Source organism: Rhinolophus sinicus, linkage group LG06 (assembly GCF_036562045.2).
Source record: "Rhinolophus sinicus isolate RSC01 linkage group LG06, ASM3656204v1, whole genome shotgun sequence".
Classification (NCBI taxonomy): domain Eukaryota; kingdom Metazoa; phylum Chordata; class Mammalia; order Chiroptera; family Rhinolophidae; genus Rhinolophus; species Rhinolophus sinicus.
In genome coordinates, this window is record NC_133756.1 from 67,110,791 (window position 1) to 67,134,786 (window position 23,996).

Here is a 23,996-nt window from a genome sequence, read left to right on the forward strand (position 1 = left end):
TTGATGCACCTCAACCAACCAGATAATGTGAAGCAATTCCAGATGAATAATTAATATGTACTAATGTAGATTTGCTTGGTGATAGAAAATGCCAAGGAAACCAACATGTTTGACTTTTAACTTTAGCCATTTTATAAACAAGCGTTATATAAAGCTTTATTTCATTTTCATGCAGTTTGAGAATGACAGTTTTATTCAGAGGGTAGTAGAGTAAACAATTAACCAAAACAACTCCTTTTCATCAAATGAGTCAACTCTGCAATGAACAATCATGCAGCTTCTGCTTCTTTTTTTCAAAGGGGATTTTTTTTTTTTTTTTAGCACAGAAACCTTTTCCTTGCTTTTATGAAACACTGCCCTATGTTTCCAGGCAGAAAAGCAAAAACTTTCAAAAGGTCATGTGATATCATTTCAACAATGTAGAAATAAGAAGAAAACCAACTAACAAGCAAAAAGAAGGTATCTGATAACTATCTTTGGCAGCATGTCTTAAAGCAGAATATATACACATGCATGCACATATAGGTAATGCAAAGAGGATTTTACCTTGAAACTTGATAGCTATAATTCCTTAATAAAGACCACTTGTTTGTCAAGGGCTAGATTAATCTCTAAGCTGGGTCATACAGGAAACCAAACCCTGTTCCATTATAGCAACCATAATCAGTATGCTCTCCGAGTACAAGTGTGAGCAGGTGTACAAAGAGGCAAATAAAGCCTTTTCCTCTCCCCAGGCCAAAGGAGTTAGTGTGTGCAAACACAGACTGGGATCCTAAAGTGCTTCCACAAGGCTTCGGGGGAGAATACATTCCACTGTCCCTAAAGGATCATGACCTGTCCCACATTGGGGACATGGAATTCTTCTGGTTTCTATAGAGCAATGGTCCTTAACTGGGGATGATTTTCTTCCCAGGGGACTTTTGGTAGTGTCTGGAGATATTTTTGTTGTCATACTGGGAGCCCCAGTGACACCAGATAAACAAAGCAGATCAAAATAGTATGACAAAAGCTCAGAAAATTAAGCTTTTATTGGAACCATAGCTTACAAAAGTCAGGCCGAGACCCATGTGTTAAACCAAAACCTGGTGGCTGACTGCTAAAATAAGATCGTTAAACAGGACTCAGAGACTCTTAGTATAATAATCGAAATATCTAGCACACAACTGAAAATCACTGGCCAAGATACCAAGATACAAAGAACCAGGAAAAAACCCAGCTTACATGAAAAAAAGATAATCAAATAATACCAAGGCAGAGATGAATCAGATATTAGAATTATCTGACAAAGATTTTAAGGCAGTTATTATAAAAGAGCTTCAATGAGCAATTACAAATGAGAAATAGAAAATATAAATAGAAGTTATAAAAAAGAATAAAAGAATTATAGAACTGAAAGATACAATAACAGAAATTAAAAGGAAAATCTTACTGGATGAGCTCAATAGTAGAGTGGAAATGACAGAGGATAGACTCAATGAACTTCAGGACAGCTCAATAACTTTTACTCAATTAGAAAAACAGAGAGAAAACAGATGGAAAAAAATATGAACAGAGACTCAGGGAACTGTGGGACAATAATAAAAGATCCAAAATTCATATCATTGGAATCCCAGAAGGAGAATAGAAAAAGAGTTGGATTGAAAGAATATTAAAAAAATAAAATAATGGCTGACAATTTCTCGAATTTGGTGAAAGATGTAAGCCTACAGATTTAAGAAATTGAGCAATCTCTAAATATGATAAATCAAGGAAATACATGCCACAACACATCATAAGTAAACTTCTGAAAACTAAAGACAAACAGTCTGTAAAGCAACCAGAGAGAAATGACACATTAACCGTAGGGGAACACAAATTCAAATACAAGCATATTTCTCATCTAAAACCAAGGAAGCCAGAACATTTGGAAGTTGCACAATATTTTTGAAGTGCTGGAAGAAAACAATTGTCAACAGTGAATTTTATATCTTACAAAACTATTGTTCAGGAGCTAAGGGGAAATGAAGATATTTTCAGCTGAAGGAAAACGTAAAGAATGTTGTTGCTAGCAGACTTGACCTTAAAAAATGACTAAAGGAAGTAATTCCAACTGAAAGACATTGATTAAAGGAGAAAACTTGAAGCGTCGAAAAGGATAAAGGAACAATGTAAAAAATAGAAATACATAGAAATAGATATAATATATGAACACTTCTCATGAATTTTATAAATCGTATTTAATGATTAGAACAAAAATTATAACATCATCTGATGCTCGAGACTCTGATATTTAAAACCGGGAAATATGAAGGGGCTAAAACGTAAGTAAGTTGTTTCATTTGAAGTGGTAAAATGTTAATGCCAGTAGACTGTAAAAAATCACACATGTATGTTGTCATATACAGGGCAACTACTAACAAAACTGTACAAAGAGATACACTCAAAAACACTATAAATAAATCAGCATGGAATCCCAGAATGTCTTCGTGTAACACTCAGGAAAGTAAGAAAGCAGGTACAGAAGTACAAGAAACAGAGAAAACAAATAAATCAAATGGAAGACTTAAGCCCTAACATATCAACAACTACCTTAAATGTAAATGATCTAAATATACCAATTAAAAGGCAGATATTGGTACAGTGCATTAAAAAAAACCCCATAACCTAACTATACAGTTTACAAGACACTCACTTTAATTTCAACAATATAGGTAGATCGACAGTAAAAGGATTGAAAAATATATACCATGTAAGTATTGATTTTAAAAAAAAGAAGGAATAGATATATAAATATCAGATAGAACAGATTTCATCTGAGCAAAGAAACTTACTAGAGATACTACATAACGATAAAAGGATCCATTGCCAGGAAGACATAGTAATCCTAGACATATGTGCACCAAACAGCAGAGTCTCAAATACATAAAGCAAAACCTGTTAGAGCTCAAAGGACAAATAGACAAATTCATAATTATTGTTAGGGACTGCAAACCCCTTTCAGCAAATGTTAAAATTGTTAGATAGAAAATCAGCAAATCAGAGTACAGTTCATGTATAAGGATATCCATGACCCATACATACGTCTCTACAGACTGCTAAAACAAGATAACCAGAACCTAACTGCTGTTCTTCTTGTGGTGAATTTCGCTGGAAAGTAGGGATTTGCATGAGACACCCAAAAGCTTGAAACTGGAATGTGCATATGGTAAGCATTGAATGTGTTTCTTACCTTTGTTGATTAAGTCAAGATAATCTATATGAAATATCTGAGTTTTCTTATGAGAAAACATATACATTTCTGCTTAACAGGATATTTGCAAAACATGCAAAATCTGACACAGGGTCTAAAAAAGGTGTTCCTAAGTAGACAGTTTCTCTTTAATAACTTAATCAGATCTCTCATAATCAAGTATGCAAACTAATTCATGCAAGAGACATTCACTTGAAAAATTCTAGAACTTGGGTCCAAAACAAAGTAATTCAAGAAACACTGAACACTTACTGGACTGATTGTTAAGAGACCTGTGTTTTGGTCATTGCTCCCCAACTAATAGGTCTGTGGCTTTAGGCAAGTCTCTTAATCTCTCTGAGGTTTAATTTTCTCACCTGAAAGATAAAAAGGATGAATCAACTCACATAAAATGGTTCTTTCCTGCTCTAAACTTTTCAAACAATGTGAGTCAATTTAATGATTGTAAACAGGAAACATTCTTTGGCCTCCCAACTGAAAATGTACCTTCAAAACTATCAACAGAGAACTGTGTTCCTCTGAGTGAATCTGAGATCACCACAGAACACTGCATCCCACTGTGAAAGCAAAGCCGCAGATTGAAGAGTAAGACAGTTCTGAATCAGGTTTCCCAGTGCCACAGGCAAAGTGGTGGGCCAGGAAAATTCTCATAGTCTCAAGAGAGAAATTCCCATGCCTTTCAGAATTGGCTTGGTTTGGTGGCTGAAGACCTATACATGTTCTCAAATAGACTTCTGATGGAGTGTTCGGAATGAATGTTCTCGGTTTTATAAAGAAGGGCAGTCACAGTGACATCTGAGAAAGACAAGTACTCTTAGATATGGTAGAAATAACCCAATGGGTGAGCTTCATTCTAACTCAATTCTCAGCTGCAGGTACAGCAAATGAACTAGGGCTTCCAGGGATGCCAAGTCCACCGGAAGGAAGATCCTAGTCTTCTTCCACCTTGGCTTCAACCGGCCAACACACACATATTTCATTATTTCTAGACTCACCTACCTTTTATGGGGAAGAGGCTTTTAGAAGATAGTGAGGGTGATATTGGTTCAGAGGCAGTAGGGGTTCCAGGGAAATACAAACAGAACTGGGTGATGAAGGTGGTGATGATCAGGAAACCCAAGGGTTAGAGACACCCCCCAGCCCCCACCCAGGTAAATAGGAAGACTATCACAATACCAGAAGTGATCCATGCAAACGAATCATTATTAGCATCTGGAAGTTAGTTACCTGATACAACGAATAGTGCTGAGGGCCCAGAGGTGTACCAGACACCCCTGGAGAAGCTCAGTCTGATTGGCCGCATCAATTAGAGTTCCAGCAGGAATAGGGAGCCCGCTTAAATGAGAATTGAATGATGGGACTATTCACCAAAGGGTGGGCAAAACTAAGGGAGCTTATAAGGGCTATAGTGATATAGATCAGCTTTAAAGGGAATGAGACATCTCACAATGGCCCTGTGGAGGTCAAGAGGGTAAGTGGAATACAAGGAAGTTCTGCTGACAAGTCTTGTCTTGAAGCTTAAAATAATTGGGATTGATTGGTTAGTTGTTCATTTAGCACCAGCAGCTGGAGGTGCCTCTCCCTTGTGTCCGAATAAAACTACACTCCCTCAAACCTTTTCACCATAACCTCAAGAATTCTGAGCTCTGCCATCTCTATTTTCTTTTCTGTGCTACCTGCAGCCATCACTGTGGAGGGTCTTCCAACTCTTCCACTATGGCTGGTTCCATGGTATGTACGGGAGCGGGTGTGTACCTGTGTGGGCTTGGGGCTTCTCTCCAGGCTCTTCAGAGACCAGCCCTGGTTAATCGCTCCTTTAGTCCAGTAGATGTCCTGGCTTTAGGAAACAAGATAATCAGCACTCCAGATTACCTGAGCCCCATTTCACACTGAGGGAACTAACTCCCCAGTGAGGCTGCCCAAAGTCATGCAGTAACTCAAGCCCAGGTTTGATCCCCTGCTCTGTACCTCATCGCTCTGAATGGCCTGGGAATGAGGTATAAGCTCTACCAGGCAAACGTGTCATCTGTGCTCGTGGCTTTGACTATTTCGCTCAGTGATATTATTTTAATCCTTATCTTCTCTTACGTGGTGTCTGGAATTTCCCATGATTTACTCAAAGCATTCATCTTTAACTCAATCTTCTGAATATTTAGAATGACAGAATAATGTGCAGGATAATTTAGGCTCCATTAGTACGTTATACATACCTCTATTAGAGTAGTTATCCCATCGTGCTGTAATTTTTTGTTTGCATATCTGTCTCTGACACTTGACTGAGTTACACTCCAGGACTTAGGCTACATTTTACTCATCTTAGGAGTCTGCTTCCTCCCCAGAACCCAGCAGTGAAATACTTTGAACATAGTAAGTTTTAAATGAATGAGCAGACTTTATAGTAAGGCTCAGTAGACAAGCATACCTGGGATTCACATATTCATTTATTCGACACATATTTATTATGTTCTTACTGTGTGCCCAGCACTATGCTAAGCTCTAGGAATCCAAGCACCCCACCTCTGAACCCTGGGAGATAATGGCACAGAAAAAGATTAATTCCTAATTGTTACAGACTACATGTTTTTGTTTCTCCAACATTCATATGTTGAAATTTTAACTGCCAAAATGATGGTATTAAGAGGTGGGGCTTTTGGAAGATGATTAGATCATGAGGGTGGAGCCCCCAGGAATGGGATTAGGCCCCAGAGAGATCCCTCGCTCCTTATGAAATGTGAGGATCCAGTGATAAGACAACTGTCTAAGAAGGAGCTCTCACCAGACACTGAATCTGCTGGTGCCTAGATCTTGGATTCTGCAGCCTCCAGAACTGTGAGAAATGAGTTTCTGTTGTTTATATGTTACCCAGTCTAGTATTTTGGTTACAGCACACTGAATGAACTAAGACACTGATTAATCATCATGCAATTTGCAGAGATACACAGAGTATTAAAGAGGACCAGAAGGGTTATTTAATTTGGCCTGGTTGATGCTCAGGGAAGGAACCTGCTGAGCTGCATTTTGGAGGATGGTTATGAGATAATCAATCAAACACATGTTGAGAAGAGGCCATCAGGAAGAGGAGACAGTAGGAGTAAAGGCAATGGGATAGGACATAACCAGGCAGAGGTGAAAAACTCTGCCAATTTGTGGTATTGGGGGAACATCAAGTGTGAGACCAGAGATGAGGCTGGAGAAAGTACCAACGCCAGATGGAAGTGGGAAGTTTATTGAAAGTTATGGAACTTGGATATTATCTGGTAGGTGATATTGATTCAGTAAAGGGATTTCAGCTGGGGAGGGATGTGGTAAGATTGACATTCCAGATAGAATCACTCCCTTGCCTTGTGAAGAACAGAGTTGGGGGATGAGACTAGAATCAAGAAAACCAGTTAGAAGACAGTTGCCATGGCATTGGAAAGAAATGAAGAAAACTTGAGCTAGGACAGTTATCAAAGGGATGGAAAGAAAAGAACTGATTGGAGCTTGATTTGGGAGATGCACATGGCAAGCTTTGGTGATTAATTGGGTTTGGGGGGTAAGGTAGAGAGAGGAGATGAGAAAGACAAGAGGTCGACGAGGCCATCCTCAGAAGACAGAGAACAGAGAAGAAAGGCCAGGTTTCGGGGAAGGCAGTGAGTTCATTTTAGACATTTCGAGTTTGAGGTGCACGTGACTCATTCAGAAGGTGTCCAACAAGTAGTTGAAGATGTGCTTGAAGGTTGATGGAGACTGAGAGGGCCGGGACAAGAGGTATAAAATTTGTCATCATAAGCTAGAAAATAGTGGTCGAAACCATGAGAGAGGGCAAAACCACCAGGGTAAGCCTGTAGGTGAGATGGGCAGTGGGTGGGCCAGATCCCCGGGAAATACCAACACCTTAGGAGCTGGTAGAGGAAGAGAAGTTCTCTCTCTTTTCTGTCTCTGTCTCTGTCTCTGTCTCTGTCTCTGTCTCTGTCTCTGTCTCTGTCTCTCTCTCTCTCTCACACACACACACACACACACGCACGCACGCACGCATGCACACACGCAAAACAAAACAACAGCAACAACAACAAAACAAACCCTGAAAAGGACAATCAGAGCATGTGGGGAGCGTTGGGAGGACCAGCCTTGTACACACAGGGCTTCCTTAGGGCCAGCCTTGCCCTGAATGCCCCGAGTCTGGTACTATTACCCTCTAATAAGTCCTCTGTGTTCATCCTTCACAGAAGCTACTATAATTATAAATTAACACCTGGTTGTGTTATTATTAAATGTCCATCTCTCCCACTAGAATGTAAGTTCCGGGAGAGCAGGGAGTGGATCTTTCTTATTCTCCAGAGAATCCCCAGAACCTAGCAAGTGCCTGATAATTAGTAGTTGTTCAGTAAGTATTTACAAAATTCAAGAATGGGGTCCCAAACTCCCGGGGGGCAGAGAGTTTCAAAGAATGTCACTTTTAATAATCAAGTTATCTATATAATGTTCGAGTCCAAGCATAAAATATTCTTTTGGTATCTTTTTAATATTTCCTATCTCAAAAAATTAAATCTCCGTCAGTTTTTAAGTCAGAGAACAATTCTCTCCCGTTTCTTCTGGGTCTGATACTAGGCCTCCAAATACTTGGCAAGTGGAGAACGGAAGGCTAATAGCAGCCTTCGTATGTATTAGTTTGTAATATTGTGTAACTAAGTGGTGATGTTGTCATTGTTCCCCAACACTCCACCTACTCCCCCAAACTCCAGGGAGGCGATTGCCAAAGTGCTTCATGAAAATTTATCTGGTTATTCAACCAGGGATACAAATTATGATGTGAATATGGTCACAGTGTAGAATTTCCTTTAAGCAATACTTTTGTAGAAAACTTTATAAGAAAATACACTGAATTAAGAAATTACATATTTTCTATATGTGACTCCACATAAACAATCACGTGCTGCGCAGTGATGTTTCAGTTGTCAACGTAAGAACATCCAAACCTGGAGAAAAATCTTATGCATTTATTTGAAACAAAATGAGGACATGCCTAGGAGCAAACTCTCAACGGATTGAGAAAATGATCCAGAGAATGGCAGGTTTGTAGTTCTTTTTATGCATTTGGAATCAAAAGAGGTAACGTAAGGAAGATTACATAAAATCAATTGGTGGTAGGTTGAGGTGGGAGAAAGCAAGGCAGACAAATCTCTGTGAATGGTTAAAAAGTAAAATGGAGAAATACAGACTTCTTTTACACTGGTGGGTACAGAATGTTCTGATGGGAAAGAGGAATTCAGAGGTGTTGGCAGGGATTGCAGAAGTGCAAAGGCAGTCTGAGGGTGAGCAGAGCAAGCATTGTTCGTTTGCGTGCAGGCACACTGGGTAGAATACAGACTGCAACTCTGCCCCTTAGTAGTAGTCTTTGAATGTATTCTTTTAAGCAGCCTGGCATTCAATTTCCCCATCCGAAAATGAGGAGTCTAATAGTACTCACTTCATAGTGGTGTTTAGCGTGTAAATGAGTTAGTATGTGTAAAGCATTTGGAACAATGCTTGTCATATAGTAAATACTGCAAAAGCATTGGCTGCTCTTGCTATTTGCAAGTTTAACCTAGACCATGGGGTCATGTACAGAGTTTTACCCCACCCATTTCCCAGATCATCATCTCCTTGGGGAATGTTTACAGTGCAGACCCTTTATTGCTGGTTCAGGTTTGCCCTCCTTCCATCTGCAGTTCCTAAGGTTTGGGATCTGACGACTCTTAGGAGGTGGGTTTGTTTTGTTTTATATTCCATGTACAGCCTACGGTTCTTTCGCCCCAGTACTTGTAAATCTTGCTTAAATCATCGGACAGCACCAACTACAAACTTACATAACTGCGTTGGGAGCATTTCCCTGAAGAGTTTGTTTAGAACCCTCTGAATCAGTTTCCCGGGAAACAAGCTGGTGATGTCACAAGGTATCACATCTTTAGCTCTCTCTCAGGTCCCTTCTGTCCAGCTTGAAACTCTGCCTAGCCGACACATTCTCATTCTCTCCAAGGCAATGCAGAGACCCTCACTCTCTCCCAGCAATGTCTAAACTCAGGTATGTTGGGGTCACAACCACACACTTCTTCCTATGCTTCTTTGGCCACAGACCACTTGCTATGCTTCTTCCCTCCCAGGGCATAGAAATACGTATGCAAATAAAGTGTCTGGAGCAGCCCTGGGTAACCTTTGGTTCTCTATGGCATAGATGCAAACACACACCCACACACACACCCTTGGGGCTGCTCCCTGGAGGATCAAAGGTTGTTTCAGATTTTACAGGGCCTTTGGGACCTCAGAAACAAGATCGTAACACAATTTCCCTTTCTACTTACCTCCCTCTGTGTCCTAAACATGCCAACAATCTCTCCCTCCTGGTTTATCAACCTGCTCCTCATTCTCTTAAGAGACATTATGGTGACTTCCTTGTTTTGCTCAAATGGAAAGGGAAGAAAAGAGAATACCGTCAAGATGGTATTTCATCAGAGTTCATTGGTATTCGTAATAAGGTCACTTAACCATGCTCCCATTCCAGTCAAACAGTACAAAGTGCATCTCTTGCTTTGCTCCCTGCCTTTATGTAAATCGCAGATTACTTGTTATCTAAACTGGACATCTGAAAACAAGCAATAATCCTATCACCAAAGTTGATCAGGAAGGGAGCCTAGGAGAGAAGCAAAACTGTTTCGTTGCAACTCTCAGTCCCAGGGGAGTGTGTTTTACAGCTCTCCTGCCTGCTGTGGGACTTTAGCTCTGACCCAAAAGGACACCAGAGGAAAGCTACTTAAGACATTTCACAGTTCCCTGATCAGAGCTAGCCATGACACGGACTGCGACATGCGTATACCACTTCCTTGTTTTGTGCTGGTATGTTTTCATCAATTATTGCATCTCACAAGAAAGAGGGGATCTACAGAAATTCAAAATTTTTCTAAATGGTGGACGCTGGAAGTACTTGACACTCCTTAACCTGGTAAGTCCATATGAGCAGCGCAGAAGCTCTCTATTTGTCTGTAATATCGGTGCTTCTATATAGATCACCTTTGAATTTTGTTAAATACAAAATTCCATTATTTTGTCTTCCTTCTCCATTGTTTTTGAGTTTTGGCTTTCTCATTTACTTGGCAATTTGCTCTGAGAAGCCCAATTCGGAAGTTATCCATAGCTATATTTTGTGTTGGCTAATTGTTACATGCATTTTTTAAAAGAATCTTATCTTGGAGCTCATCTCAGATGATCCCAAGTGGGGAACTAAATTAATGGTTTCACCGTGAGATTGACTACAAATGCAGTAGGGATTTTGAACTTTGCTTAGGGAAGTCTGTGAGGAAGGCAGAATGATGAATGTTGCGTAGGAAGTGCAATTTCCAATGGAGGAATGATGCCATTTTACAGCACACAGAGACTAACAGATTTATCTAAGAAAAGCAAATACATTTTGCCATGTTCAGATTCCACTTCAATTTTTTATAGGCTCAAGGCCCCATCTTAAAGGACAAATCACAGATGGCAAATACTGATTTTAAACTATTTATAAACCAATCATATGATTTGATGGCTTCCTGTCCTTCTAGGCCAGGTGACTACATTCTGATGAATGAAGTATGAATGAATGGGAGGAAACCGGATTTTTAAACAATGTTTTGGGAACATGTACAAATATTTTTATCATTAAAAGCTAAAAATGGTGCATCCTTTGGGGATGCTAATTAATATTTGAAATTTTTTAACTGAAATGTAGAGTGCCACACAAACACCTGATTTCAGAAACTGGACAAAATATTCCAATCCTTTAGAATCATACTCCTAAGCAGAGGTTATGCATGTCAGAAAAAGTGACACTCCTAAATGCGAAGGGAAATTCAGAAAGTTCAAATCAAGGCCTGGAGGTTCTACTTCTTCTTCTCTGATCATTTGCTGGCCTTTGATTTTGGTCTGAAAGATCAGAGCCCTGAACATAGCTCTCGTGAGCTTGAAAGTACCAAGGTGACAGTGACTTATTTCAATCACAGAATTTTATGGGGTTGAAACAAACAGATAAACAAAAAAACAAAACAAAACAGAAAACAAACAAACAAAAAGAAATGCTTATATGGAGCTAGAACAATAGAGTAAAAACCTCAGCTTTGTGTGTCTGTTGGCTTTATATTACAATGGTCTATGGAAAGAGAGGGGTTTCTTTAGCCAGGTTAATGGCCTAACCAAACCCAAATTCCAGAGTCACATTTCACACTAAGCATGGCTAAGAATAGATTTATCACCTACTTCCACAAACCAGCTCTCTACATCTTAATTCTAGCTCAATTGCATGCCCCAGAGCCCTCATATTTCCCAAAATGGAAAAAGACTCTTATTTTGTCAAAGACACTATTATTTGCTAGTGTTAATCCCCTTTTTGCTTCCTAGCTAGTCAGCAAATCCTACGATTTTCCTTTTGCTAGGTTCACCCCTTACTGTCCCTCTCATGACAGGCTCTAATTAATTTATATCTGAATGACCAGACCATCTCTTAATTATCAATCCATCCATCCATCACTCAGATTCCAGGTTAATTTCCTACAGCACTGATTTTGGTTTTGTTTTCTTTTAAACGTCATAAGCCTGCTTGAAGAGTGGTCAGCAACTCAAGAAACTATCGTGGCCCCCTCCTACCTTATGGAACCAATTTCAAACTCCTGATTTAAGAGCTTGCCCACCCAGGCTTCAGGTACCCCTCTCCCCAGGAAGAATAGTCTCTTCTCAAGGAAGGCCTGTATCTTCTCCAGTCTTGTCTCCTAGGCTTCTTGCTGTCACTACTGTCTCCATGTTCACATCATCCTTGAGTGAAAGGATGTGCCTCCCCACCCCATTGTGACCTTCATAGACCATCCAAAATCCCACATTCTCTTTAAAATCTTTGCTGACCAACTCCAGCCCCAATTTGTTTTTCCTTTCTCAGAGTTTTTATGCCATCTCTCAGTGTCTGCTTATTTATGTATGGTATTGTTTTCTAATTTCCATCCATACGTGAGTCTTAACATTCTAATCACATTGTAAATGACTCCAAAACAGGAATTTTGTCCCCTTCGTCCTTACCAGACCTAACAGTCTACGAATCTAAGTTGTATTTGCTACAGTGGCTGGCACAGAGTACTCCCATAATAAAAGCTGGGTGACTTGGTATGTTGACTGAACTTGACCTGAGCTTTTTCTGCAATCCTGAGCAATTAGTTTCTTCTGACATCTTCTGGCTCTTGAAATGAGCAGAGAGGGGCTTACCTGTGGCCACTGCCTTTCTGAGCTCAGTTAGGTGTCATCTTGAAAGTGTGACTTGATGCAAAGTTTTCAATTGGTGAAGATGGGTTGAATGTGTTTCAGAAGATCAATCTAAGGATAGATTTCAAACATGTTACTTAAGGTGAAATGCTGGGCCTTAAAATTTCTAGTCCTTGAGGTCTTGTGGGCTGATTAACGGTTGTGTTTCCTCATGATGAATTAGTGCTAACAAATGATTAATTAGTAAATGGTTGTGCTTATAAAGTTATACAGGCCTCATAAACTGCTATAACATTGAAAAAAAAGTTTGATGTAAGCTTGTTGAAGTCCGTACCTCATCCTGCTTTCCAGGAAATTTATATTCCTCCCCTTTAAAGAGCTTTACTTTCTAGTTGGCTGAATATCAGTTTTGCCCCCTTTCAAGAGCAAAGCCCACCTTAGTGGAAGTCAGCATTCCGAGCATGCCTCATTGCCTCCTGAATCTATCCCAGGGTATTTAAAGGGAAGAAACATAGGATTGGTGGCAGATGGGTAGGGTGAAACGGAGTGCCATGAGAATTGGTCATGGTGACCAATTCATGCCTGGTGCCTAAAGAGAGTAAAAAAAGGAGAGGGGAGATGGGAGACTTTGCCTAATGAGGGAGTAAATTGACCCCAGGGAAGAGGCAGCCAGTGCTCTATTGGAAGGGAGAGGCAATGTTGCCTAGTGATTACAAGCATGAGCTCTCTGGGATGGTACTTCAGGTCCACCACCTCCTACTGGCTCTGTGATCCTGACCTAGGTGTGTCTTTGTGTCTTTCATTCCCAAATCCATCAAATAGAAATAAAAACAGTTCATAACCACAGGGTGGCCATGAGAGATAAATAATCTGACATGTGGGAAGCACTTAGATGGTATAAGCAGTGGATGAAGGAAAGAGAAGATGGGAGGGGGGTATTGAGCTTCTAGTCACCTCATCTTTGAATAGAGGTGGTACAGAGGGAGGGTGATTTAGTGAGACATGGGGGTCCTCACTGAGCACCATGGATACAGGCAGGGGTCACCCACCTGCCTCATTGCTCAAACATCTCCCTTTGCGGGCTGTGTGCTCTGGCTTCCCAGCTAGAGAAGGACCACTGTGGAGCCCTGCTTTTGCTGCTATAGCTGCCCAGGTGGATGCCCCTGGTACTGGGGCAGTCCCAGAGGTAGAGATTGCAGGCTCAAGCAGAGAGCAGCGAGTGGGAATCCCCCAAAGCTGGGTGTGGACATCTTCAGGATGCTCATGTTGACCCAGGCTTCCAGTGTCCCCTCCTCTCCATCGATGCAGTGACTGTCTCTGACCCCAGGGAAGGCAAGCTGGGGTGTGGGGGCAGAGAGGACGTTCTGCTACAATTTGGCTTGCAGAGTTCATACAGTTTGCTGGGTTTTCCTCTTTTAAAAAATAAACATACTTCTGAAGCATTGTTAGAGGTGATGCCTCATAACCGGGATCTCCAGGGGAGATTCTGGGTGGGGCCCTCCCCGCTCACACACCTCCTACTTCACTATCAGAGGCATGACCTTTCCCTTCCCTCTTCCTTAATGTGCCCAAGCCTCAGGCAGCTCTCACCTCATCATCCTCCAGCTTTCCCGATGACAACAGGGACCTCATCACGTAGGTACTCAAGGGTGGCAAAGCAGGACCAGAGGAAGAGAGATCCTTGAGGATGTTCCATGGGCCCAAACTCCAAGGCAGCCTATGAACAGTGAGAAGACAAGAATCCATTTATATTATAGCCCCCACTTCAATACTCGGGGCCAACATTCAATTTCCATAATCAGGTTAATGTATTAATCTGTGGAACTCTTAAACTCAACAGGTTAGAAATAGATGTAACCTTCCATTTTACAAAAGTACTTCAGGCTACTGTTTCAGCCCTCAGAGAGCTGAAAGGATGGGGACTGATAGAAGGGAATAGTCATCACCAGTGCCCAAAATACGATAGCTATATTTTATTGAGCAATCCTGACAACATGATGGTAGCTTCTTTACACACAGTGTAGAGATTAGTGATCAAAGACTTAGCTTCTGGAGCCAGACTCCTGAGGTGTGAATGCTGGCTCTGCTATTCACTTGCTGTAGGACCTTGAGTGAGTTACCTACGTTCTCTGTGCCTCAGTTTCCTCAAATGTAGTGGATTCTGTGGTGTTGTACCCAGAATCCCCCACCCACCTCCCCAGCACGGAGGTACGCATTCCCCAGTTCCTGGGAGGAGTGTCAGCTGATGATGATGCACAGCCGAGCTCTGTCCCAGAACTGGGCTCAGCAGAAGGGAGCTGCCTAGACAAAGCATATGGCCCTCCCCGGGGTTGCTATAGCCGATGACTGGCTGATTTGGGGTACAAAGTCCAGGCTCCAGGACAACTTGGGAGGCCCACTCAGCTCCAGAGCTCCTTCATGGACCCACTGATTCCATGTGGCTGCATTGCCTTTTGGCTTTTCCCGCCACTCAGTCCTGTTCCTTACTTCCTTCTTCCCTCTCACAGACGGTCTGCGTGCATCCTCCATGAACGCTTCTCAGGCAGATCTCAGAATCTCAGATTCTGTTTCCCAAGGAACCTGACCTACATAACGTAAAATAGTAAACATACAGAAAATGTTCCTCCTCCTACTACTACTAAAAACATATTCACATAGAGCCTGCCCTGGCCTGTAGTATGTCTAATACAATTTCTGGCACCCAACAGACATTCTGTGCATGTTGGTTCCATGAATAAAAGACCAGAGCATGGTTCTTACAGGTAAGAGCCACCTTCTAGAGACCCCAGCCCTCCTGTAAGACAGTCTACCCTACAGCTGTTCTGCTACACGGAAGCAAGCGGTCCTCAGCTGCTCAACTCTGGCCAAGCATTCTTGTAATTCTTCTTTCCAACCTGTCCTTCAACGTTCTTGCTTTCATCTTTTTTTTTTTCTCATCATTCCACCTTATGTTCTTTATATCATTTCTTCTCCTATGTTCTCTTATTCTTTTATCTCAGTTTCTTACTTATGTTAAATGCATGATGGATGACGATTGAAACAGTATATACATATAACACAAATATATTTGGCAAAGGCTTCCTCTACCTGCCCCAAACCCACAACCCTCACCACTACAGTTATATAAAATACTCATCACAATTAGTCCCTATTTGCTGTTTGATTCTGGAATAGTCTCCCACTGCGAGTATTGCATCATTTCTAAGGCGAGACCTAAGAAAGCCCCGGCCTGGCTGAGTCAGGCATGGACTGCTGAGCTGGGCACTGGATTACCTGACTCATCTAATAAAAGTTGTAATGTCTTACTCAAGACACTTGTGGAATCTCCCTCTCTGGAATTACTTTTTAAACAGAAAAAATATCATTTCCTGGGATAGTTTAAAAGGGTTCTGGCTTAAAGGCAAAGAAATAAACTTGATGACTTAGAAACACTAAATTTCCATGATTTCAAGATTTTTGTGAATTTGGGGAAGACACATGAATGTAAAAATGAAATATCCTTTAGCTATGGTTTCTTAAATTGCTCTAGTTATAAAAATGTAAATTCAGCTCTCCCAGGCGGGAAGTTTGTCAGCTCACAACAAAAACGGAAGACATCTAACAAACTTAGACCAGAAGCATTTCAGAAAATGGCACAAAAGAACAAACAGAATTAGAGAAGAACTGGTAGAAAGGTAAATCAGAGAGCAGCCGCTCAGAAGTGAGCCTTGATCGAAAGATACCATTAGCTCTGCTTTCCTTGGCAGGCAAAACAGTTGAGAAATATAAATGACAATAATTTTGTTGCAAGACTTGTGAAAGGAGGCCAGTTGTTTCTATCTTATTTTAATGGTGTTGTGCTAGCCTGCTCTAGCTACCACACCACTGTAACAGACTGCAGGGCTTAAACAGCAGAAATGTATTTCTCACAGTTCTAGAGGGTAGAAGTCCAAGATCAAGGTGCCGGCAGGGCAGGTTTCTCCTGAGGCTTCTCCCCTTGGCTCGCAGATGGCCATCCTCCTTCTGTGTCCTCACAAGGTCCTCCCTCTGTGTGCCTGTGTCCTAGTCTTATAAAGACACCAGTCACATTGGGTTAGGGCCCACTCCACTGACTTCATTTTAACTTAATCAGCTCTTTAAAGAGGTATTTCCAAATACAGCCCCATGCTGAGGTATGAATTTTGAGGCAGGGGGCACAATTCACCCCATAACAGCTACCATTTTCTCCCTGACTGTTCTGTCTATGCGTGTCTTATAAACATTTCGTTGTATTGTCCCTAGAGAATGAGAAGGCCATTGTCCCATTCAGTGAGCTGATCCAAGCCTGTCCTTGAGGCTCCCCAGGCAGGCAGCCTCCCCATTGAGTGATTGCTTGACAGCTCCCTCTCCTTGCCGTTTAGCTCCACTGTGTGGCTCCTCTATGTCCAGGTTCTTGCTTCTTTATAGCTCTTGCCTATACCCTAGCACCTCCGTCCTGAGCTCCTATGTGGAGGCTTCATTAATGGGGACAAGGCTATGTCACACACACACAGTTGGCACCTTTACAAAGTGGCCTATGCCTGTGAAATAACATGTGCGCTGGGGGGTGGAGGGGAAGAAGTGATTGGCAAGTTTAAGGTGTGGAGCAGATTTTTATTGATGAAGGAAAAGCCATGGAAGCTCTGAGTAAAGCGTTTTTTTCCCCAATCCGATTTCCACATTCTGTGAATGGGAAAGGCAAGAGAAAGTCAGTATGATCTTGACTCATGATGACTCTATGAGGCTCTTGCTAAGGAAAGTGGTCACATGGATTTCACATGCTGGGTGGAGGCAGCCTTTCCCCAAAGAAGGAAAACCTGGCAGACACTCAGAGCTCAGTACATGATGAATTGCTCTGTTGATAGACCAGTGCAGGCCTCCTCACCCTACCTCCCCCGAGGCCCAGCCCCCATGCCTGCCTTTCCTAACTAAAGCAGCTACTGCTGTGGCCTGAACAGCTGGAAGTGAAACCAGGGGTAAGGTGAGATCTGCTGGGGTGGGGGGAAGGGTGGAGGAGGCTACTTCTAACATCCACGTGCAAAAGACTGCACTCCAGATTCTTCAGCCCTGGGGGCCAAATGTCAAAAGTAGATGACAAGTATTGGGTTAGCAACCTCTTCATAACATTTAAAACTGTTGCCCCCCGCCCTGCCCCCCCCCCCCCCACACACACACACCAATACCCCTTTCTAGCTTGAAGCTTTCTCCTTCAAAGACCATGACAGAGTACATTCCTGGTTTTCTACCATCTGATCATTGTTTGCTACTTTGTTGTCCGCTTACCCCCTGCTGTTTCTTAGCTGAGGGCATTTCCTCAGCATTCCCTTCCAACTTGTCTCCTCTTCCCTCTTTCCAGCAATCTCATCTCACCAGGAGGATTCAGCTCCGTAGGTCTCCACAGCCCCACTTCCCCTAAGAAGGCCAGGATTAACTTTCCAAATGGAAACTCCTCTAGGCAAGTAGTTTTCAGCCTTAGCTGCCCTGATTAGAATTACCTGAGAGAATTCTTTTACAATCCTGAAGCCTAGGACACACCCCAAGACCCATTAAATTAGAATCTTTGGGTGAGTATCAGGCATCAGTATTTTTTGAAGTCATTTTTAATTCTCTCACCTGGAGAGAACTGTCTCACCTCTCTCTCTCTCTCTGTCTCTCTCTCTCTCTCTGTCTCTCTGTCTCTCTCTCTCTCAGAGTGCTTTATCTGAACTGTCCTTAGAAACCTGATACTTTTTTTTAAATTTTATTTTATTAAATTTATTGGGGTGACAGTTGTTAGTAAAATTACATAGATTTCAGGTGTACAATTCTGTATTACATCATCTATAAATCCCATTGTGTGTTCATCACCCAGAGTCAGTTCTCCTTCCATCACCATATATTCGATCCCCCTTACCCTCATCTCTCACCCCCCACCCCCCACCCCCCTTACCCTCTGGCAACCACCAAACCACTGTCTGTGTCTATGAGTTTCTGTTTCCCATTTGTTTGTCTTGTTCTTTTGTTGCTTTTGGTATATATACCACATATCAGTGAAATCACATGGTTCTCTGCTTTTTCTGTCTGACTTATTTCACTCAGCATTACACTCTCAAGATCCATCCATGTTGTCACAAATGTCCCTATATCATCTTTTCTTATCGCCGAATAGTATTCCATTGTGTATATATACCACAACTTCTTTATCCATTCATCTATCGAAGGACATTTTGGTTGTTTCCATGTCTTGGCCACCATAAACAAAGCTACAATGAACATTGGAGCACACGTGTCTTTATGAATAAATGTTTTCAGATTTTTTGGGTAGATACCCAGGAGAGGGATTGCTGGGTCATATGGCAATTCTGTTCGTAATTTTTTGAGGAACCTCCACACTGCCTTCCATAATGGCTGCACCAGTCTGCATTCCCACCAACAGCGTAAGAAGGTTCCTTTTTCTCCACAGCCTCTCCATTTTTTTGTTTTTAAGTCTGGCTCAAAAAACAGACACTGAATTTCAAATCCTGGCCTTGACATTTACCAACTACCGTGTTTCCCCAAAAATAAGATCTAGATCTAGCCGGACCATCAGCTCTAATGATAAGACCCGGACTTATATTACATAAGACCCAGACTTATATTAATTTTTGCTCCAAAAGACACATTAGAGCTGGTGGTCTGGCTAGGTCTTATTTTCGAGGAAACACGGTATGAGACTTTAGGCAAGGTTGTTCATCTGTCTGTGTCTCAGTTTCCTCATTCTGTAAAATGGGTTGTGTGAGAGCATAATAATAGGACTTACCTCATAAGGTTGTTATGAGAAATTAAAAGTCTAGATCGGTTGGGCATATAACAAGAGATAATAAAAGTCAGCTATTATACCTTTGAGTAGTCAGTAGGATTTTTAAGTGATAAATTTATGTGTAACCCAGTATGTTAAGTTCTAGAACTTAATGTATACAAGGATCACCTGAAGATTTTGTTCAAAATCAACTTCCTGGGCCCCAGTCCCAAAGATTCTGATTCTACTGTCTGTGGAGGGGCCCAGGTCCTGCATTTCTAACACATTTTTGGGTGACGCTGGTGCTGCTGGTCTGAGAAACTCACTGGAGTATTCTTGGCTGAAACCACCTCCATGTTCTTTTCCACCCACACCTTCGGCCCAAAGAGTGGCAGGAGGCCAACTCTGCTAGAGTTTTCCTAGAGTTCAGTCCTCAGAGGTCGTTCCCCACTAGCCAAATTGATCAATCAAGCTCCCCAGTTTCCAGAACTTGCCTGACTCATACTCTCAGAGGAGAGTCCTGCCCCTTTTCTACCAATCCAGAGCTTTCAAGGAATAAGGTGGTTTCGGATGCAAGCATAACTCCAAACCAATCCCAATTCTGAATTGCTGTGACCCAGTAGGCTTTAAATGAGAAGACATGACTTTGTGCAAAATATTAAGAGTGGGTAAAATGTGCCTTTATGTGATCTTACTTCCTTGAAAAGGGCGCTGCTTCTCTTTTGCCTGACCTCAAGGACCTCACAGTATTTAGTGCTACACCAGAGCCCATGGCTTGCTGTATCTTTGTGGATTTAAACAACTCTCTGAGCCAAATTTTCTCTGTGAGGCCTTCAGGGACCCTCCCTTTAATGCAGTGAGTGCACTGGCTTCTCCCTCCGATCAGCAAGATGCCATTCTGTGCATCTCCCTCCGGAGAGCATGGAGCCCCTTCATGGCATTCTGGACCCTGATTCTGGCTTCTCTAATTAGATTGCAGCATTAGGCATTTCTCTTATGTTTTCTTCCTAGGAAGAGGGAAGAACATGTCCACCACTGACTTTGGCTCTCTGCCCTTGTGCTGTTTATTTGTTTTTTCCCACCTCTGTGCAGGTATCTAGCTCATTACATTTTCCTTTTAAGCTGACGCTTTATTTTGTTTCCATTTTAGCTCAAGTCCATTACACTAAATACTGTACACATTATTATCCCCTAAATGACTTTACTCAATCAGTTTTAGTGAGCAAGGTCAGGGCCCAGTGAGCTGGAAGACCAGCCCTCAGACTGGCTTTCCACCAAGACAGCCAACCACCCCCTCCTTCTCAAATCAACATTGCTCCCAGAGGGAGAGGGCTTTACGTCAGTGAAGAATGTATTAATTAAAGCAAATGAAAATGCCCTCATTTGTTGTAATGAATTTAGCTCTTGCAGGCCATTTTCTACGGGGTCGCCTGCCTGGAAGATGTGCTGAGAAGAATTAAAGGGAAAAAAGACATTAAGTTCCTAACAGCCTTCAGAGACCTGCTTTTCACCACTTTGGCTTTTCCTGTATCCACAGTAAGTTCCAAGGATGTGTACGCATTATAATATACATGCACATGTGGACAAATACATCTCCTGGGGGTGGGGCTGTTTGGGATTGATTATTGTAAACCAGAGTAACTGTATTTGAATAAATGTCCTGTCTGAGGACTGGACCACATTGTGCAGTGTCTTTAGGAAATAGGGCACATCATTGACAGATTTACCATTAGTTTTTGTGTCTTTGTGAATGTTTGATACAAGTTACTTATTGCTGTGTAACAGGGAAGCTTGAAGGATGTTTCTTAAAATATAACTGAGATAACCTTGGTTCCATCAGGGTGATGGGAATAGAAGATGCTAGGAAGGGAGAATGACTAATTTTTCCTTTTATACATCTTTTTTTACTTGCTACCATAAGCATAAGCTACTTCCGCAAGTGGAAACCATTAAAAAAAAAAAGAAAGAAAAGAAAAGGTATGCGAACCTACATAGTTGGCACATGGAAAAATTAATCTGTCTGAAATACCTGTTGTGGGCAGAGTGGGTGCCTCATTCACTTTGTTGAATGAATGGACACTAGGAAGAAATAAGACATGCACGGGACAATACACTTGTTTGCTGACACTGTCCACATTTTTATGACATTGCTTATGTTTTCATTCGTTAGAATGGAAACAAACTGAGATCAAGCACACCAGCTGCCCAGCACGGCCTATAATTAGAAATGACGACCTCCTTCCACCTGTCATTATCTTGCTTCTTGAAGTATTGAGACTTCAAACTTAAAATCACAATGAAACTGTCCAAACACTAATGCGTTCTCAGAAAACAGCGAGAACTGGCATTACAGCCTCACTTTGCAGGACACCTCCTCCTCCACCCCCATAATGTTTTTTATAACAATGGAATTTATTCATTTTTTTTAAGGTTTAGAAGTTGAGTCTTTGGAATTTAAGAAGATAGGAAGATTGGAAGATTAATATATATTTTTTTCCATCTCTACATTGACTTTGATATAGAGGACAGACCCTGAAAAGACAACCAAGGGGTACAAGAGGACAGGGATCGACTCAAAGCTCTGAGCAATGAGAAATCCAACTTTCACTTAACTAACTTGTGAATGATCCTGGCAGTTGGGCCCTTGTCTCTTCTCCCAACCTTCCTGCTTCCCCTTGCCATGCCTACGCCATGCCTACGTCCAGGGTGGGCAAAGGAAGTGTAAGACTCAAGGCACATCAGGTGGCTGCTCTCAGCTCTCCCAGTGAGAGCTTAGAGAAGAGAGAAGCTAAACTGACGTGACTTAATGGTCTGCAAATCCTGTTTCTCTATATCTTCTCCGCCCGCCACAGTGACAAATAATTGACCCCTAGCTGTGGAACCCCCAGAGAGTAGTAGGTAGAGCAATTCTACAATGAGGGATTTTTTCTCCTCAATGTTATAGTTTTATAACGTCTTCAAAACTGGTATCTACTTTTATTGTGCTTTGTTTCCTTGGTTATTTTAGAAAGCTCTGATTGAAAACAAACCTAATGCTATTTTTGTGTTTTATTTTCCAGTTTGTATTTTTGTCATTCTGGATGCTCTTTCTCTACAACCGAGAACTTATTTACCCGGAGGCCTTAGATGCTATCTTTCCAGTGTGGTTGAATCATGCCATGGTGAGTGAGGAAAAACTGAGTGAATATAGGAAGGCAATAGCCTCTGTACTAAGAACTCCCAAGTGCCTGATTTATGTTTCCAAACGTCTCCTCAACCTCCAACATCCTGTTCACTCCTCCCTCTCCATCCTGTCACTATTTATTTAAAGAGCTCATTGAGGACACGAAATGAACAAAAACTGGGACTGTAATAGCAGTCACTGAGAGCAGAGGGGATGTCCAGGCAAGACTGCCAAGTTGCTTATGAAGTCATTGAAAAGACATGCAGCCAGAAGAGGAGGCGACTCCTTGGCGGCTGCAGCCCTGAACGAGAAGTGACCAGCAAATAGCCCGTCATGAAAGTTCTGGGTTAGCAATGGAGGCGAGCAAACTTTTAAAAAATTCACCCCCACATCCACAGAATGTATCAGCGCTCCTCAGCAGCTTCTTTCCTAATACGCGATTGGGACTATTCATTGCAAATGGAATTACTTACTTATTTGTATGGCTACATTCCCATTTAGTTTTTTTATTCATATATTTACTTTCCAAGGGCTGTGTAGTAAACAGAACCTGTTCAGAGATATTCAGGTCCCTAGTATCTAAATACCAGTAACAGGAGCCCGGACAAGCAGAACTGGAGCAGGGCTGTCCAGGTCTTAGATGAAGGAGGGGCCTGAGTCTCTGCCCGACAGGCGTGAAATAATTGTTTGATGATCTAGCTTAGCTGCTCAATACTTACAAATGTATTTACACATTAGTCAGGAGTTCAGAAGGAGGTTTCAGAATCTGTGAAGCAAATATTTAAAAACCAGGGAGTAGCATTATCAAGTCTCCTCAAGATTACAAACCTTCTTCTACCTACAACCCTTCCATTGTCTTAAAATGCACATGATTACCAATATGGAAAAGCAGCTCAGTCCACTGACTCTGCCCCTCCACACACCCCGTCCCCCAGTGAAAATGTACCTTCCCTTCAAATATGTGCTCAGTGAGGGACTGATTACTGACAAAGACAGCCAAGTTCTAATCCAATGTAAAGTTCAGGACCAAAAACTGTATTAAATAAGTCCCACCTCTCAGGGACGCCCTCCTACCACCTTCTTTTTGTCTGATCACCTCCCTCTGGGAAGGTCTGACAACTTTTCCAATTCCCATTAACAATTAATCTGCTGAGACACCTATGTAGGGAACATTCCTACTCTTTTGTGGCATTTTACCACCGTATTAAGCATGTTTCTCAAATATGAGCTCATTCAATTCACACAAAACCTTTAGATTACAGCCGTAATCCTGATTTTTTACAAATTAGGGGACAAAAAGCTCAGAGAGGTTAAGTGATTTGCCTGAGGCCACAGAACCGACAAGTGGGACAGCTAGAATTTAAATTCAATGCTAATTCACTCTTCCTGGTCCCTTGCTACAGTAAATGCAGAACTTGTGGTTTGATCTGGTTTCATAATTAATTACCAGGCAATTAAAAGAATGTCACTTTGCTTGATTAAGATAGCAAAGAGCGATTCTCACTTAAGAAAAAGTTCAGAATCCACATCTGTATGCTAGTAAGCCAAAATTTAAGTCAAAGAAAACGAAGTGATTTGGGACAACTGACTGCGCTAGATGTTACTAAACT

At 41.7% G+C, this 23,996-nt stretch overlaps 1 protein-coding gene across 1 annotated transcript in view; it reads left to right on the plus strand.

The window, feature by feature from the left end:
* Nucleotides 1–9,850: 9,850 nt before the first annotated feature.
* Nucleotides 9,851–23,996, plus strand: part of ADTRP (androgen dependent TFPI regulating protein) — a 59,780-nt gene continuing 45,634 nt past the window's right edge. Inside the window, exons 1-3 of the mRNA XM_019743014.2 lie at nucleotides 9,851–10,187; nucleotides 20,625–20,759; nucleotides 22,283–22,384. Of these exons, the coding sequence (XP_019598573.2) occupies nucleotides 10,035–10,187; nucleotides 20,625–20,759; nucleotides 22,283–22,384 (390 nt within the window). The 5' untranslated portion in view covers nucleotides 9,851–10,034. The remainder of the gene's footprint in view (nucleotides 10,188–20,624; nucleotides 20,760–22,282; nucleotides 22,385–23,996) is intronic.